Genomic DNA, 16731 nt, shown 5'->3' with positions numbered 1-16731 from the left:
GGACCAGTGTCCCCTTTCTCTGCTGCCTCTCCAGTGTCCTTTTTTTTTTTTAAAACTGTGTAATCACCATTCTGACCAGCGTGAGGTGATATCTTATTTTGCATTTGATTTATATTTCTCTGACAATTAGGTTTAGCATGTTTTCACACTTGTTGCTTGCTTGAACATCATCTTTCGAGAAGTGTGTGTTTATATCCATTGCCTATTAGTTATTTGGAGGGTTTTGCTAATTGATTTGTGTAAGGTCTTTAAGGTTGTTTCTGGATATTAGACCTTGGTCAGGTGCATAGTTTGGGAACATTTTCTCGCATCCTGTATGTCGTCTGTCTACTCTGTGGGTGATTTCTTGTGTTGTGTGGTGGTTCTTTAGTGTATCAGGTCCCACATGTCGATTATTGCTTTTGTTGCAGTGTCATGTGGGGTCTTAGGCATATAAATGCTTTATCAAAGCTGATATAGGGTCTCTTGTAGGATTTTTGTACTTTGAGGTCTTCCATTTACATCTTTTATTCATCTGAGTGAACTTTGGTAGATGGTGAGAAGTAGAGGCCTAGTGTTACTTACTCTTCCGCATATGGCTCACCACTTATCCCAAGACTATTGAAAGGGGAGTTCTTTCCCTGTTACTTATTGTGTGTTTCATCCAGAATCAGGTGGTATGAGGTGTGTGGGTTTACTTCAGGTTCTGTGTTCTCTTCCACTCATCCATTCGGAAGCAGGTTCCTAGAGTTTTAGTGAAATTTCAAATTAGAGAGTGTGATGCATCCAGTGTAGTTTGGATTTCTCAGAATTGCTTTGGAAATGCAGGGCATTTCCTGGTCTCAGATGAACTTCAGCATTGTTTCTTTCTAGGCCCTTAAAAACAATTTGTCCTGTAGTAAAAGTATACAATTAAAGAGTAGAGTGGGACATTTTAATCCATGCATATATACCTTGTGTAATGATCAAAGGAAGGCATTGACTGTCTCTGTTACCTTGTGTAGTTATTATTTATTAGTTCTCTGTGGTTGCAATATTCAGAGTCCTTCTTTTCAGCCTTTTTTGGAAAATGTGGTGGGATACTGTTAAGTCTAAGACACCCTGCTGGGGAGTAGAACAGCTGAATTTATTTCTGTCATCTGAGTGTAACATTGTATGCGTTTCCCAGTTCCTGCCCCTGCTCCCCCACCACCAGCCTCTCTTCACCACTGTGGAACTTTCTATGTCTAGGAGATAAAGTCATTTAGAGAGAAAGTTGATGTCATTCTCACATGCATGAAATCATGCCGTGTTTGCGTTTCTCTTCCTGGTTCATTTCGTTGAAGGTCATGTCCTCCAGTTTCTGCACGTTGCTGCAGATGCCATGGTTTCATGAATTTCTGTGGCCGAAGAGGATTCCTTTGTGTACTGTAGTTTCTTTATCCCTTTTTCTGTGCATGAACAGGTAGGTTGATTGGATGCCTTCGCTATTGTGCATAGTGCTTCAGTCACCATAGGAAGGCCGGTATCTCTTCAACATAACAGATTCCATGTGCTTTCTGTGTATAACCAGTGGTGGGATTGCTAAGTGAACGGGTATTTGTAAAACATTTAAGACACCTTCAACTGTTTCACTTTGTGTGTATAGTAATTGATGCACATTCCCACCAATAGTGTATAAAAGTGCCTTTTTCTGCCTTTCTACCTTGACCACTGCCTGTGAACGTATCTGTTTTTGTTGTTTTTGCTAAGTTTCATTCTAATTAGAGTGAGAGGTATCTGAGTGGTTTGCACTTAGACATATGTGTGAGGATTAGTGAAGTTGAGTAACTTCTCTTTGACCTGTCAGTTAATTTCGTGTTTTCTTTTCGGATGTGCTTGTTCAGGTTCTTTGCCCAGTTTTAGGTTGGGTATTAGGTTTTGTTCATTTTCCTAGTTAGAGTAGTGTTAGTTTCTCATGCATATTAGATAACAACCCCTTTGGATGTCTTCTTCTGTGGTTCATTGTTTCTCTTCCCCATGTGGGAGCTCTGTAGTCCCATGTGTTTTCATTCACAATTGTTACCAGTGATTTTTCTGTCCCATCCAAAAAGATCAAAAATACGACAAAGTATTGCCAAATCAATTGCGTGGTCTAAGGGTTTCTTGCTATTGATAATTTTTGCTTTTGTTTTCTTTCTTTTTTGCAAACTGCGTGCAGAGATACAAGTTTTGTTGAGATATAGACTCCCACTTTTCTTACAGGAGCTTTGCGGCTCCAGGATTGGGTTTAGGTGTTTATTTGGTGTTGATTTGGGGGTATTACATGTTTCAGACCCCGAAATGTTGACTTCTTTGGCTTGTTTTTGTCTGATATACCACAATGGGGGTGTGCTCAAATTAAGCTGTGGAACATCCTTTAGATACTGGGTTCAAGCGATTTTCTCCTTCCTTGATGTTCACTTAGGGGAGAGGTGTCAGAAAGTCTGGGAAGATCCATAGTGGAAAAAGTTTACCTTTATTTCGTGGAAACTGATGGCCAGCTCCCTTCTGCCCAGGACTTCTGGAGAAGGCCAGCCCTACCAATTGCTTAAATACCTCCCATCTCCAGCCCTTCAGTAAATATTTAAGTGATTCATTAAATATTTAAACCTTAAGAAAGTAGAGTACCCCAGTGGAACTTGAATTTGGCAAGAATTTAAGTTTGAGAGTAGCTGGTCAGTAGAACAAGTGTGGTAGATTGGGTAACATGTATGATTTTTAAGGGTTTTTTTGTTTTGTTTTGTTTGTTTTCCTTAAACAGAGTTAACAATAATTAATTTGAACAAAGAAGGAAAATGTTGAGTGATTAGCATGCATAACGTGAACGCTGTTCCATGACTTGTTCAGCCATAGCCTCATTTTGACATACTGGACTATGAATCCTGAAGACTGGTATATGGTTACTGCACTGCGGTTACTTTTCTCATTCCAACAGCTATAGAACATTTTGAATAGTGTTTTAAAATTTTATTTTAATGAAAGTTAAGAAAAAAACCCTTAGTTATACACTAAAGAAAATAAACATAAAATGGTCTCCCGCCTGCCTGGCAAAAGTCCCATGGCCTGATCCTGGCCAGGAGGAGCAGCTGATGTTGAAGAGCAGGGTCCAGATGCAGCTGAGCTGCCAGCCACCTAGATGTGGTTCCCTGGTGTCACGGTCTAGGTGAAGGATGGTGCAGAGCCAGTGTTCTGACCAGCATCCCAGTGGGGTCCCAGCCACTGCAGGATGTTACTGGCCTACTGTGATTCGGGCTCCAGCTGGCAGGACAGCTTGTAGCTGCAGGACAGTGAGGCAGCTGTGAGGCCACCATGAGCCACACATCAGGTCCCCTCTCAGTGCCTGCCCAGCTGGAATCCTGGGTCCCCAGCAGTCCCCATGCAACAGGGCTTGATGCTGGCCATGGAGTCATGGCCATAGGCTCTCTGCTGCTGTCCACAGGGGAGCCTCCTCTAGGCCAGGTGGGGTGGCTGACACCTGTACTGTCAGTACTTTGGAAGGCTGTGTGGGGTGGATTGCTTGAGGCCATGAGTTTGAGACCAGCCTGGACAACATCGTGAAACCCCATCTGTACCAGAACAACAGCAGCAGAACAACAGGACATGGTGTCTGTACATGCTGTACCACGTCCTGGGACATGGTGTACCGCAGTAATCCCAGCTGCTTGAGAGGCTGAGGAAGGGCTTGAGCCCAGAAGGCGTACGTTGCAGTGAGCAGAGATGGTGACACTGCAGTGCAGCCTGGGCGACAGAGCCAGACCACATTAAAAATAAAAATGGAGAGCCTTCTCCCACCCTCTGCCCGTCCGCTAGGCCCTCACCTCTCCTTGTCACTGAGCTGCTCCATTCTTGAGAAATAGGTGACAAATTTCTCAAGAGGCCGAAGCCTGTAATTCATGGCAGCCACTTGGAGCAGCTGCATTTCCTGCAGAACTTGGACCTCCTAGAGACAGAGGAGAGGTTGCTGACAGGGCCTGGGTGGAAGATGCTGAGAGCACTTTTGGTAGGCAGGGAGAAGGGGCTGATGCCTGGGGCAGTTTTCTGAGGGGGCCCCATGCAGCCCCCAGCCTGTTCTCAGAGTTGGATGTAAAAAGCCCCTCCTGCAGGAACTGGTCTTTGATTCCATTCCATTTCCCGCTTTCTCCCCTGGGATAGGTCTCCTCCTCCTGTGTGTGTCAACCCCTCCCAGTAAACCTAAGATGTAGAGGATGGAGCCAGGGAGTGTCGTGTCCAGGGTGGACTGTGACGTCCACATCCCCACCCTCATCCAACGTGAGTGCCCCAGCTGCTCACCTTCCTCCTCTTGTTGATGTTGCCCTGGAAGGCAGACAGAGTCCATCAGAAAGGTCCCTGGCCCACAACTAGCCCCACCCCACCCCTTCCCATGCTGCATTACTGCCAGGGCCACCAGAGTCAGGGGATGTGCACATGACAGGACTTGGTTCTGCCCCAGGCTCCAGGCTCTAGAGCAGGGGCATAGGAGCTGAGGCTCAGGGACTTTCTGTCCCAACCCTCTGTGATAACAGACAGGAAAACTGAGATCTCTCATAGAAAGAAAGCGCTCAGTGACCCTGGAACTGCCTGCCCTTGGAGAGGCTCAATTTCACTGGCCTGTTACGGGACTACTCTAGGGAAAGGCTAAGTCCAGCTCAGCCCACACCTCAGCAGGTTTGCAGTCAGGCAGCTCTGCAGCTTCACCACTCGGGAATAGGGATTGGTGGCTGCTATGGAGCCTCTATGAGTCAGAGGTAATGAGATGGGCCTGACACCCCCACCCACAGGAGCAGCTGTGAGGCTCTCAGGAGAGGAGGTTTGCCAAGGGCTGAGATCTAAGGGCTCGGTCCACAACCCTCTCCTCCCAAGCCTCAGGATCCTGGTTCCCAACCAACCTGCCCCAGGCTCACTCACATCCAGATCATCCGGGATGGCTGAATCCAACCTCTGTCACACAGTCAGAAAATCCCCCAGGAAGGGGACCACGCCCTGTGCCAAGGATGGGTGAGGAGTTGGTACATGTAGTGGTGATGAGTATTGGCCCTCAGTTGCCTGCCCAAGGTTCTGTCTCATGAAATCCCATCAGCCCCTGTCTCCCAGAACCCCCCTCTCCAGGTCTCCCGGTTGGAGTAGTCAAAGATACTCAGCTGCCTTTCCCAATTCTCTGCCTCCTCTATCCCAGCTGACCTCTAAGTCTAGCAAGCACTCCTAGTTACCTCTATGGTGGGATTTTAACAATTCACAAGGGCATGTGGTCCCAGCCTTACCCTTCCCCACATCCACTCTGAGTCCAGCTTTCCCAGACCCTTGCTCTGGTCTCTCAAATGGAGGTTTTCCAGACCCAGTATCCACAGGAGGACAGGGCTGGGGAGGAAGTCCCTGTGGTCTTGACATGGAGGCCTCCAGCTGGCGGGGAAGGGAGCCCTGTCCTCTGATCCCCTGCAGCCTCTCCATGCCAAAGCCTCACTCACCTTCTTCTGCCTCCACAGCCTCATCTGGGCTCTCTGGGGGTTCCTCTCCTGGGTGGCCACCTTAAAGCTCCCCGCCTGCCAGGTGTCAGTGACGGAGACAGTGAGGCTCTCTTCCCTTCCCCCAGTTACGTCCTAGCCACCCCGCACTTGGATCCCCAGGGACTGGTGTGAGTCGCCTGGCACGGTGCTGTTACCACTGGCCCAGCTCCACACTCCGTGTGTGTGTCACCCACTCATGCAACTGGGCGTGCCTGAGACTGTATCCTCTTTTGTAAAGAGCAATGAAAACCACAGCTACCTCACAAGGCCACCTGAGTACTCTTTCCTGTAGCTGTTGCCATTGTTCTCACCCTCATCCCTCTGAGGAAGAACCAGGCATGAGCGCCAGCAAATTATTTTCTTTTCTTGAATCTCATTTCCATCCTGTGAGGGCTGCACTACAGGCTCAGCATCCCTTCATTTTCCAGATGAGGAAACAGAGACCCACAGTGGGCAGTGACTCCCCAGGGACCCGAAAGAGAAGGCGCCTCCTCCCCATCCTGGAAGCTCTGTCCCGCTGCCTTCACCCCATATCCCAGCACCACCACCCATCATGGTCATGTTCTCTGGAATCTCTTGAGTGTCTAGGTCTCCAGACAGGCACAGTCGTGATGGGAAAGGGACAGGGTATTTTAGGAGACCTGGTTAAGTGGCACCTGCCTATCCGAGCCCCACTGGAGTCTGTGCCACACAAACTGGGTTTGAGCCATGCCAAAGGTTTTGCCTCGCCAACGATCCCCCAGGGGAGTTCTGTGCACAGAACTCTCTTCCTCCACGCAGGGAGTGGCCTCCTGAGGTGTCATTCTCTGATGGACATGGTTGGGTTTTCCAGAATCTTGGGTTGGGTGACAAGTTGCCTTCTCATTTGCATGGAGGATTCTGAGATCTGGTCAGGGAGGGTCCCCTAGGAATGCATGAATCCCCCGGATACTTGTCATGAGCTTGTGTCACTGCTAACTGGTGAGAATCCTGTGACATGACCGTTTTCGGGTGTCTGCAAAGGGCAGAGCAGGGAGTCCCGGCAAACACATATGTCTGTTCCAAGTATGCCCATTGGTACCCAAAGCTGGGCGGTCCACTGGACTCCCTGGCACATGAGCTTCCCCTGTTGTTGTTCCCCCTCTCCCCCAGTGTGGGCAGAGGCCACTACCCATGGAGATGCGCTGCAGACAGAAGCAGCAGCAGAGGCCTGGCTTCCTGAGGAATTGCTGGCCAGTTTGAGGAAGAAAGAAAGTCCCACCTACCATGACCACCCCCCAGCCTGGAGGAAGCTCCATGCCAGCAGCACTGACAAGCGCGGGAACCAGAGCCCTGCTAATGCTGCAGCTCATCACCCCCACTCCGCGGCCCAGCAGCCATTGCCACATCCCATTTCCAGGGCCTCCGGCCCCTGTGCCCCCACGTGCCCGTGGACCACACACCTCTCTTCCTATTGGCCCAAGGTAGGCATGGAGGGAATTTTTCAAGTCCACTTTTAGTATGTAAGTCAAAACGAAACAAAAAATAACCACTGCACACCAGGTCCAATGCCCTTCCAAACTCACTCTTTCCTCTGACCCTTAAACATTTGTCCCACATCTCCCAGACTCCAGTGTACCTTGATCAGCAGGTCCCTCTTCACTGCAGTGTCTTTTTCGCAGAGTTCTTTGAGATATTTTGTGCTTTTGCTATGGACAGAGGAAAGAAAGAAGAGTAAATTTGGGAATAACTGGGCAGATTTGTGAGTTCCAATCCAATCCGTTTTGTTTGAAAACCCAGAGAATCCCAACTTCCTGAGTGAGTGTTTCCAGTGGGGTCCTCTGATGACAAGGGCTCCAGAGGACCAGGGTGGGACCTGTCATGCTCCTCCCCTGGCCCATCTCCACTTCACATGAGCCCCTGCGTGTTCACAGTTAGCTTCCAGCTGGACACAGTTCCACTGCTGGGTGCAAACACCTGACACCCTCCAGTTGGCTCTAGTCTGTTCCTGATGGTTAAAAATCCTTAGTCCCGAGTTGGAAATCCTTGCCTAGAAGTCCAGGGCAGCTTAGTGACCACACCCACCAGCCCATTCCTACCTCCAGTGTCCCTGGTCTCCAAGAACCTTTCAGAATCGTTGAAGGCACATGGGGAGACCTATGGGTCCCTAGGTCCACCCAGGTGCTCCCTTGGAGAGAGCCCCCCTCACCTGGACACTGCTGCCCATGTCTTGTGTAGCCGATGTATTGGGTTGCTGCGCAGAGCAGAGATGATGGCGTGCACTGAGGAGAAGTTGTTGAGGCTTAGGCACTCCTGGAGAGGGAAGAGTGAGCTGTGAGGTCCAGAGTTGCAGCCCGACCCACTTCAGCCTCAGCCTCCTCTGCTGAGATCTCCCCTCCTGGTCGAAGCAAAGGCCCAGGGAGCCTCAGGAGGACACACCTGGGGCCGAGTGAATGTCACTCATCTAGGAGGATTGTAGTTTAACCCAAGGGAGAGCCCAGGTCGGAAGTGAGCAGCCCCCACTGGGCCATGGGTGTCAAGGGCAGTGAAGCTCTGGCAAGAAGGCCTAGCGGATGTGCAGGGCTCAGGCCAGAGATACAGATGCCAATCCTGAAAGCCGATGGAGGAGACAGTTCCCCGTTTTTAAAGAGGGAATCCTCAGGCCCAACCATGGCTTACCCTAGCCACCTTGATCCAGTGCTCCACCACCCTGGCCCTGTCGCAGGCCCTCATGCTGTGGTCCCCGAGGCAGGAGGTGGTGATACAGTTGGTGAGCCTGTTGAAGTGTGCGATGGTGGCACAAACTGTGGGTGCCACGTGCTCATTCTGCTTCTTCTGTTGTTGACCCCAGATGCAGCTGAGGCATTTGTAGAGCACCACCTTCTTGAACAGCTCCTTTTGGGGAGGAGGAGGGTATCACGGATAGAGCACATCCCGACTCTTGAGTCACCCACGGTCCCAGGCAGGGACTGAGCTCACAGTCATCCATGGTCTCTGGCAGGAACCGAAGTGGAGCTCAGAAAGGTTTAAAATGGGCTCCAGATGTGTGGGAGTCCCTGGGTTTGATTTTCTGCCCACCGAGGGCCCTGAATGCATCATGGCCCAGAACCCAACAAGAGTGGGGAGAGAGAGTGACATTTTCTCCAAGTGGCTCAGGCCTGCCCGTCCTAAGGCCTCGTCTTCCTCCCATCCCAATCAGCCCTCTTCTCCTTCTCTCCATACTGGTGCAATTTCCTTGTGGCAGCTGCAACTATGGGCTCTATTTGGTTGTCTGCCATAGAATCTAGTATGCATAGGTACCTAATAAGCACTGAGGGTAGTGAGGCTCCTGAGCAGCTGGGTGAGTGACCCATGGCCCTGCCTGCGCCTCAGTGAGCACCTGCCCTGTCCTGCTTTTGGTCCATCCCCTGTCATTCAGTCTGCATAGTCACTCTGTGTAGCTGGCATGGGCGATGTCCCATCTCTGCTGTCCACATGCAGACAGGGAAGGCTTGTGGGTGAGGAAACTCATCCAGGTCTCATGGTTGGTAAGAAGTGGGGCTGACATTCGACCCAGGGCATTGGCCACTCCTCAGAGAGAGGCTGGTCTGAGACAGGTGGTGACAGAGGCACAGCCTGCAAAGCCCAGCTGCTCACCGCATCCATGAGGGTCAGCTGCTCTGCCAGCGGCTTGGGAGGGAAGGTCGTGATGTCACGCAGCTCCTCAGGGGGTTGGTTCTTTACAGGACAGGGACAGGGTGACTCTGGGACTGACTGTGGCTCCAGCAGTGTCCCTGGAGGGGGCCCTTCCCCTGGTGCTGGTGCTGGTGCTGGTGCTGAATGTAGATATCCTGGTGCACCCAGGGCTGCAGGTGATTCTGGCTCCAGAGCAGGCCCCAGGTCCGCCAGCAGTGGTGGTGCTGGCTCCAGGGCCAGCATTGTTAATGCGTGTTGCCCAGGATGTGGAGCAGGATCTGGAAAAGGAGAAAAGGTCATGACACCAGTCACTTTTCACTGGGCTTTCCAAGCACAGAAATGACCGGATGGAATGTAAGGGAATTGTATCCCCAAACCACCACCCCCGGAAAGTCTTTCAGACTGCAAGCCACCTCACCATCTGGCTTGGCCTCGTTGGGCTCCGGAAGCACCAACTGGCCTAGAACAAGTTCCTGGTGGTCCTCCACGCCCAGTCCAGGCCAGGCGAAGTTCCTGAAGGCCAGCTTTATCCGGAAAGATGACCGTTGTGGGGGCTGATAGCAAACTGAAGTGTTTTCAAGGGGCCAGGTGAACAAAATGGAGGTCGTGGTGCTGGTGATGGAGTGGACAGCTGAGTCAGAGGCCTGGCCTTCTCCCACACAACCCTCCAGGGCACCCTTGTGTGGTTCTGGGTCCCTGGCCTGTTGCTGCCTGTGTAGAGGACAGCCCCACCATACCCCAAGCCATCAGTGCTGTCCTGGAAGGGGCAGACCTGGCCATGCAGCAGGACTGTACAGACCCTTGTGCACCCCGGTGTCCCACTGGCATTCTCTTCCCAAAGGCCCTGGAGCACACCTCTGTGCACCTGGACACTCAAGACTGCAGCTCCAGGCTGATTTGTGAGCAGGTTGCTCATCAAAGCTCCAGCTCTGGGTCTGCTGGTCCTAGGGTTAGGAGGATAGGGGCAGATGTAGAGTGGAGGAGGACAGGGAGAGATGGGGAGTCACGGTGCTTGGGATGGGTCTCTTGATGGCCAGCTGTGACCCCAGCCTCACCTCTACTTTGTGGGGAACCTAAGTCTCCATTTACAGAACTCACTATTTCCCTCTTGCAGGAGAAGTCTCCAGATGTCAGCCTTCTCGTGGGAATTTTAAGAAGTATGAGCCCCAGGGCTCCTTGAGTCTCTCCCCAGTCAGAGTCTACATTTTTGCCCCATGTTTTGTGGGTGAAAAAGCCCTTCAGAATCCTAAATCCACCCAGTTTATACTTGTTGCTGGGCTCCATCATTCTAGTCAGAGTCTGGGAGGATGCCACCATACATAGAGGAGGCCATGAGTGTTTCACCTCTAACATTCTGTAGATATGACCTGTTCATTCTGTCAACTGTGAGTGCCTGACTCCTGAGTAGAATCGAGTCCCAGGGATTGTCATCTGCTTTATGAAATTATGCCAAGCCACAAGAAGAACGTTGCACAAATCAGGTGTTTTGTATGTATGTGTTGAATGAGTGAACACCAACCATAGGAGAATGCCAGTGAGCCTCTCCAGATATCTGAGTGGGCCTGAGGCTCCTTTTTCAGCACCAAAGGACCCCTCTTCTGTCTGTGTCAAGAAGAAAGAGCAGCCAGAAGGAATCTCAGACATCATTTACCAATGCCATTGCAGACTTGCTCTCTATGAGCTTTTCCAAACAGAGAGGGATATGGGCCATTGATGCAGAAGGCTGAGAGCTGCTTCTGTGCAGGGGAAAAGTAATAAACATAAATCACAGCACCCCCAGCAGATTTTCCGGAGTTTTAGGCTCTAAGGAACCATGTCTTAGATCGTTCAGTCCCTACAAGAACCCTGTGAGGTTCATCTTCTCACTACTCTGTGTTCCAGAGGAGCCACCTGAGGCTCTGAGAGCTGCATCTTCAAGACACAGCCGGTAGGGGACAGAGACACCTCCGTGCCTTGGAGGGGACGGACACTCACGTTCTAACCAGTAGTTCCAAAAAGTGTGGCATGGTGATAAAGTCCCAGGAGGGGCCCAGGCAGGTGGCGTAGGAGGAGATGGGTTTAGTTAGCAAGGCTGGAACCAGGGAGTCCAACAGCTTCTCCCCTGTGCCGGGCTGGAAAGTTGGCATCCTGCAGATCTCATTTCCATACTGTGGGGACAAGGAGGGACATGGGAGTCAATGGTAACACCATGAACCACCAGAGGATCGGGATCTGGAAGTCACACTAAGAAGTACCAACCCTTCAGGGACTTGTGTATGTGGAGAACCTGGGTGCCCATGGTGAAAAGGGTTCTAGGCTTTCAGGGTAAAATTACATGTGAGGATGGAGAATGATAAAACGATTCATGCCTTCAAGTCATCTTCACAGTGTTTGTCATCTGTGGGGCAATGGCATCGTGTATATCAACAGCCTGCATGAGGAGCATCGTCCCTGCAAGTCCTCAAGGCCTGGGGAGGCCTCGTCCCCTCCTCATTTTAGCGACAGGGCACAGGACAATACGCTCTAGAAGAACACTGTGACTTAAAGGGATATGATTGTTTTTGTTGTTGCCTGAACGTGAGTCTGGAGAAACAGCTACGGCCATCCCAGCCCTAGGCCAGGGGAAAATGCTGAAAGACTCCAGCGTGGGAGGAAGCGCATCCCAAGGCCCAGGATCTGCCAGGCAACTCGGGGAAGAGAAACTGCAGGCAGGTATGGAACCCGTGAAAGGTTACGCAAATGTATGTTTGAAAGTGGAAATGAAACAAGGTGATTTTCTTTGCCACACAGACAACAGATTGGCAAAAAGTTAAAAGAATGTTAGTATTCAGGGGAGGCTGTGTTCAGAGACACAGCTACTTTCAGAGGCTGCTGGTGACTGTGTGACCAGCTGGAGCCCTTTTGGAAAGTCAGCTGGCTAGAGCTGTGGAAACTTGCTATCTGCATATCTTTTCACCCAGATATCCCTTTCCCGGGTGTCTGTCTTCCGCAAGGGATTTGTATATTTTATGGGTTGAATTGTGTCCCCTCCCCCAAATGTAACCGTTTCTATTTTCAACCCCAGAGACTCAGAATTTCACTGTTTTGATGCAGAGTTCTCCAAGAGGTAATTCAGGTGAACTGAGTTCATTAGGGTGACCCCTAATTTAATATGCCTGGGGTTCTTACAAGGAGAGGTGGTGAGCGCACAGAGACATTGAAGAGAATACCCTGTGCTGACTGAGATAGAAGTCAGCCATCTCCAAGGCAAGGAGAGAGGCCCAGACAAACCACCCCAGTCTGACAGCTTGATGTTGGACTTCCAGTCTCCAGAATTGTGAGGAACCGAATTTCTGTGATTAAGCCCTTCAGTCTGTGTGGCATGTTATGGCAGCCCTGGGAAACTGCTCCAGCCTATTAGGACACATATAGGATTATGCTCCCTGCAGAAAGGCTGCCTAGAAAGGGAATTTTATCACAACAGGCTCCACCAGCACTGAGAGGCTGACCCGCTGTGGAGCATGGCCTCCCTTAAGGAATATTACAGTGGCATGCGAGGGTGCAGCTCCTGCGCGATGGGCCTGCAGGGATGAGTTCTGTGAGATGACACTTTAAAGACAGATGCATAGAGTAGCTTCACCTTATTTTGTTGTAATCAATGATCCGCCCCCCCCCCCCCACTGCCCCCCTTGTTTGTGTAAAAGTGTTGGATTTTAAATCCTAGAGGAGGTCTGGCAGGGCAGTGGAGCTGCCTGTTGCCAGAGATCCACTTAGGGTGGGGAGTTAAAATGATAACAATATGAGTGTGTTGCTACAGTGTTATCACTGTACTCAATTCTTGTGGCAACATGCTGAGATACTCCTGGCATAGCATAAAGTGAAAACAGATGGATTTTCTCTGATCTTCCTCTGATAGGCGAGAGGGACTTTGCCTGTAACCAAGTTGCCACTGGGGACTGATGGCAGCCAGATTTCTTTGGGAGAGGACACTGGCTCACTCAAGTGTGAAAGCCCTAGAGCTTAGGGAGTCCCCATATTCATGTTTGAGTCTTCGGCCCACCCTGGTTTTCTCTAGTCCCTGTCTATGGAGACTGTTCTGTGCCCTGTCTCACCCCAGACCAGCACTGGCAGTTGTTGGTGGCATGGTGCACCTGTCCTTTAAAGAAGGTGGAGAAATGGAATCCATCCAACAGCTCCTGCTTGATCTGCTGTGTGGAGCTCTGCAAAGAGAGTGCCCCAGAGCCGGGCCAAGAGGTGTCAGTGGCCTGCCTGGCTGACCTCACAGTGGGACACACCCATTAAAACTCCTCCCTGCCTCCCGCTTCCTCAACAAGATTTGGGACATGGAGCATCTGCATAGACCTCCCAGCCAGAGAAGGTTGAGGTCTTCGGCAGATGAAGCTTGAGGTCTTGGTATTCAGATCTGAGCAGACAAACTATGTCCTCGACCCTCACCTTCCCATCCTGCCAGGCATGGTCTGGGCTGCGAACCTGACATACCTACTAGGCTCCAAACACCTGACAACCAACCTGCTCCTGTCCAGGGAGGGCCCCTCATCTCCTGTTTCCCTCAAACACATCGGGAGGGGCTCGGCACTGCCCTGATGAGCAGAGCTGAGACCTGGCCTGGACGGGCCTGCCCTGGGCCCTGTGTTACCTGTGGGTGCCTTCTGGCAAAGGGCCAGAGGCGTCGAGGGTGAGGGTTGAACCAATGTCTATATTCTCGGGAAAGAGTCTTGTTTTGGCCTCTTCTGCAACGAGAAGGTCGGCAGCACGTCGGGACACAGCAGGAGAACATGTTGTTCTCCCGAGCGTCGCCTACCAGGTGAGCTGGAAATGGGGCTGTCTCTAGAATATGGGTGCCTAGTTACCAGAATTCTAAGTTCTATTGGGGATCTGTCAGTAAGGAAGTGAGGTCACATCTTGTAGGTTCCATCCTGTAAGCTCCTCCTCTCCATAAGACCTACTCAAAGGTCCCTCTGGGTTTCTGGCCACTCACCCTCCCCCATCAACTCCTTACCTGTTCACCATTATGCAAAAGTGTGCTCCTTCAGCACCTTGGGAAGAGAAGACTAGGATATAACCGGGGTCCCAGGTTTGAGGAGCCAGTGCTGGGTCAAAAAACCTTTATGTTAGCAGTTGTGAGACCCTAGAGAACTCCTTTGGTGTTTTGGGGCCTCCCCAGCTTGCACAATGGGGTTTATGCTAGCATCTCCTTCCTGGGGAACTCATGAGGTGTGTTTGAGATAGATCTTAAAGACTCATGGTGTGGTGGTCCTTGTAGATACAGCATACACTTCGAGATGGAAGAACTACAAGAAGGGGTGAGAGATAGCATGGAATACAACTCCAGTGGGTCTGGGGTCCACAGTGTGTTCTCAGAAAATCCACTTTTGTTCTGCCTCCTCTTTCATGCTGCACCAGTAGAGGTTGAGATTAAATGAAATTCAGACATCCTGCTCTGACATTGCACCTTCCAGTGCCTTCTCATTTTATTTAGACCCAGACCCTATGCCTCATCTCAGCCTTGGGTGGGCAGTATCCACAAAGACAGCACTGAGGGGTTCATGACTCCCTTCTGAATGATGGAATATGACACAGATAATGGAATAGCACTTCTGGGACAGTTCAGGCTATTACAGCAAAGAGCTGTCGCCTGGGGAGCTCGTCAAAACAGATTTGTATTTCTCCCAGTTCTGGAGGCTGGAAGTTAGATACCAGGGTACCAGCCTGGTCAGGCCCTAGTGAGGAAAATCCCGCCCCATTTACTGAGATTTTACAGGTACTGTCCTTTCCTTGGAGGATGGCTCAAATTTAGGAGCGTGGGTAGACTACCATTCAAAGCCCAGCTCCCACTTGTACCTTGGTGACCGTGAGGATGTCATAGAACATCCCTGTGCCTGTTTTCTCCTCTGGGAAATGGCATTAGTGAGAATTGCTTCCCTTTTTAATCACAGAAAATAAAGCATGCAAAGAAGTTAACTCGGTGCCATTGGGCAGAGAGTGGGAGCCCAGCAAACCAGAGAGATCAGCTTGCCCACAGCAGTGGCGAGGAGTGCGGAGAGTGGGTGAGGCTGGGGCAGGAAGCAGGCCAGCCTGCCAGAGCCCAGGAACAGGTGAAGGGCAAGAGTGAGCTCCTGACCCTGAATTCTCAGGGGACACAGGCATGCAGGGGCTGTGGGGAGCACAATCATCAGGGCTGCTCTCGTTCCCCTAGTTCCCTCCATATCTGTCGTGGTCCCAGGGCCCCTTCTCCCTGTGTTTCCTCTCTGCCCTGCTTTCTTCCTGGCTGCCCTCCTAGGACTCATTTTTGGCCCTGGTCAGGTGGAGTCTTCAGGTAACTGTAGACCTATTAATAACTCCTCTGAGGTTCAACATGCCATTTATTGAGACCTCGGAGCTTAGTGGGAAACCAACTCCTGCTGGGACCTGAGAGAGGGCTGGAGGGAGCTGACAGTGCAATGGCAGTTTTCCCTGGGGCAGCCAATCCAGGGCCCACTGGCAGGTATCTGCTGAACTCGAGCTTTGTTTTGAGTCTCTGGGGTTCTGAGGTGTGATTTCTCCTCTGAAGATATGCTGAGCCCCAGCTGGGTGCCTTAGCCTCAGACATGGGTCCCCCTGAGCTGGGAGCTGTGCTCTACTCTCAGTGTCCTAGGACACCTCACACCTGGCCCTGCCCATTCTGGCTTCCGAAGCCAACAGAGAGGGTCTGTAGAAATTCCTAGATATGAAAGGGCTACAAATAAGTCATAGAAAGTATATTTACATAACGCATTGCTTTTCAGCCATCACTTGTACGTTTACTTCAGCAAAGGCAAAATTTTAAAATGTTAATACCCTGTGTCACCCTGCAGAGATTTGCGTTTATTTGATGAGGCAGGAGATAGGCATCTTTGGTTTTTTGTTTGTTTGTTTGATTGTAACAGGATCTTGCGCTGTTGCCTGGGTTGTAGCCCAGTGGCATGATCATGGACATTGCAACCTTGACCTCCCAGGCTCAAGAAATCCTCTCTTCTCAGCCTCCCAAGTTGCTGGGACTATGGGCCTGCACCACCATGCCATGCTAATTGTTGTGTTTTGCAGAGATGGGGTCTCACTATTCCTCCCCAGCTGGTCTTTTAAAGTCCTATTCTCAAGCTATTCTCCTGCCTCTGCCTCCCACAGTGCTCAGTTTACACACCTGCACTACTGTGCCTGTGTCCCTTTATCTTTTAAGAGCTTCCCTAGTGCTTTTACTGGGCATCCAAGCAAAGAAGGCTTTGCTTGCAGAAGGCTCATGGAACCCTGTTGAGGCTGCATCTTCTTCACAGCCAGCAGATTGTTCCCTGAAGTGTCTGCTTAGCAGTGTATAGGCTATTTATATTAAGGGCTTTAGAAAGTTTTTGGGTTTGAGGGCTGACTGCGGCATGAGTGTTGGCTGTGGGATCTGTCACAACCTGGTCCTATGGGACACCCAGTCTAAGATCCTTCTTCCCAGGCCACCATCCTGTCTCCCACTGCCCCTATGGCAGGAGGCCAAAGATCATGACTCCATGGACAGAGGCACCCAGGTGCGGGACCGAAGTGGAGTGACTCCTTGGGAGGGTGACTTACAGCTGCTTGCTGGAAGGGTGTTGGGAAGTATTGGTCCGCCAGCTGTCACATCCACCTGTTCCTGCTG

General features: G+C 50.9%; 2 protein-coding genes across 6 annotated transcripts in view; one reads left to right on the top strand and one right to left on the bottom strand.

The window, feature by feature from the left end:
* LOC112429437 (fructosamine-3-kinase-like) overlaps positions 1–16731 on the top strand; it is a 598793-nt gene that overhangs the window by 11583 nt on the left and 570479 nt on the right. The gene's annotated exons all lie outside the window — the stretch shown is intronic.
* Positions 4880–13931, bottom strand: LOC139355312 (ral-GDS-related protein-like). Its single transcript, XM_071080205.1, has 10 exons — positions 13729–13931; positions 13184–13291; positions 11088–11260; positions 9532–9725; positions 9075–9391; positions 8118–8333; positions 7648–7751; positions 7078–7147; positions 5442–5516; positions 4880–4959 (listed from the first exon to the last, which is right to left on the bottom strand). The coding sequence occupies exons 1-10, from the start codon at positions 13867–13869 to the stop codon at positions 4921–4923; spliced, it is 1437 nt and encodes a 478-aa protein (XP_070936306.1). The 5' UTR covers positions 13870–13931; the 3' UTR covers positions 4880–4920.

Source organism: Macaca nemestrina, chromosome 15, assembly GCF_043159975.1.
Source record: "Macaca nemestrina isolate mMacNem1 chromosome 15, mMacNem.hap1, whole genome shotgun sequence".
Lineage (NCBI taxonomy): Eukaryota > Metazoa > Chordata > Mammalia > Primates > Cercopithecidae > Macaca > Macaca nemestrina.
The sequence above is the reverse complement of the archived record's forward strand: the minus strand, read 5'-3'. Positions and strand labels throughout refer to the sequence as shown.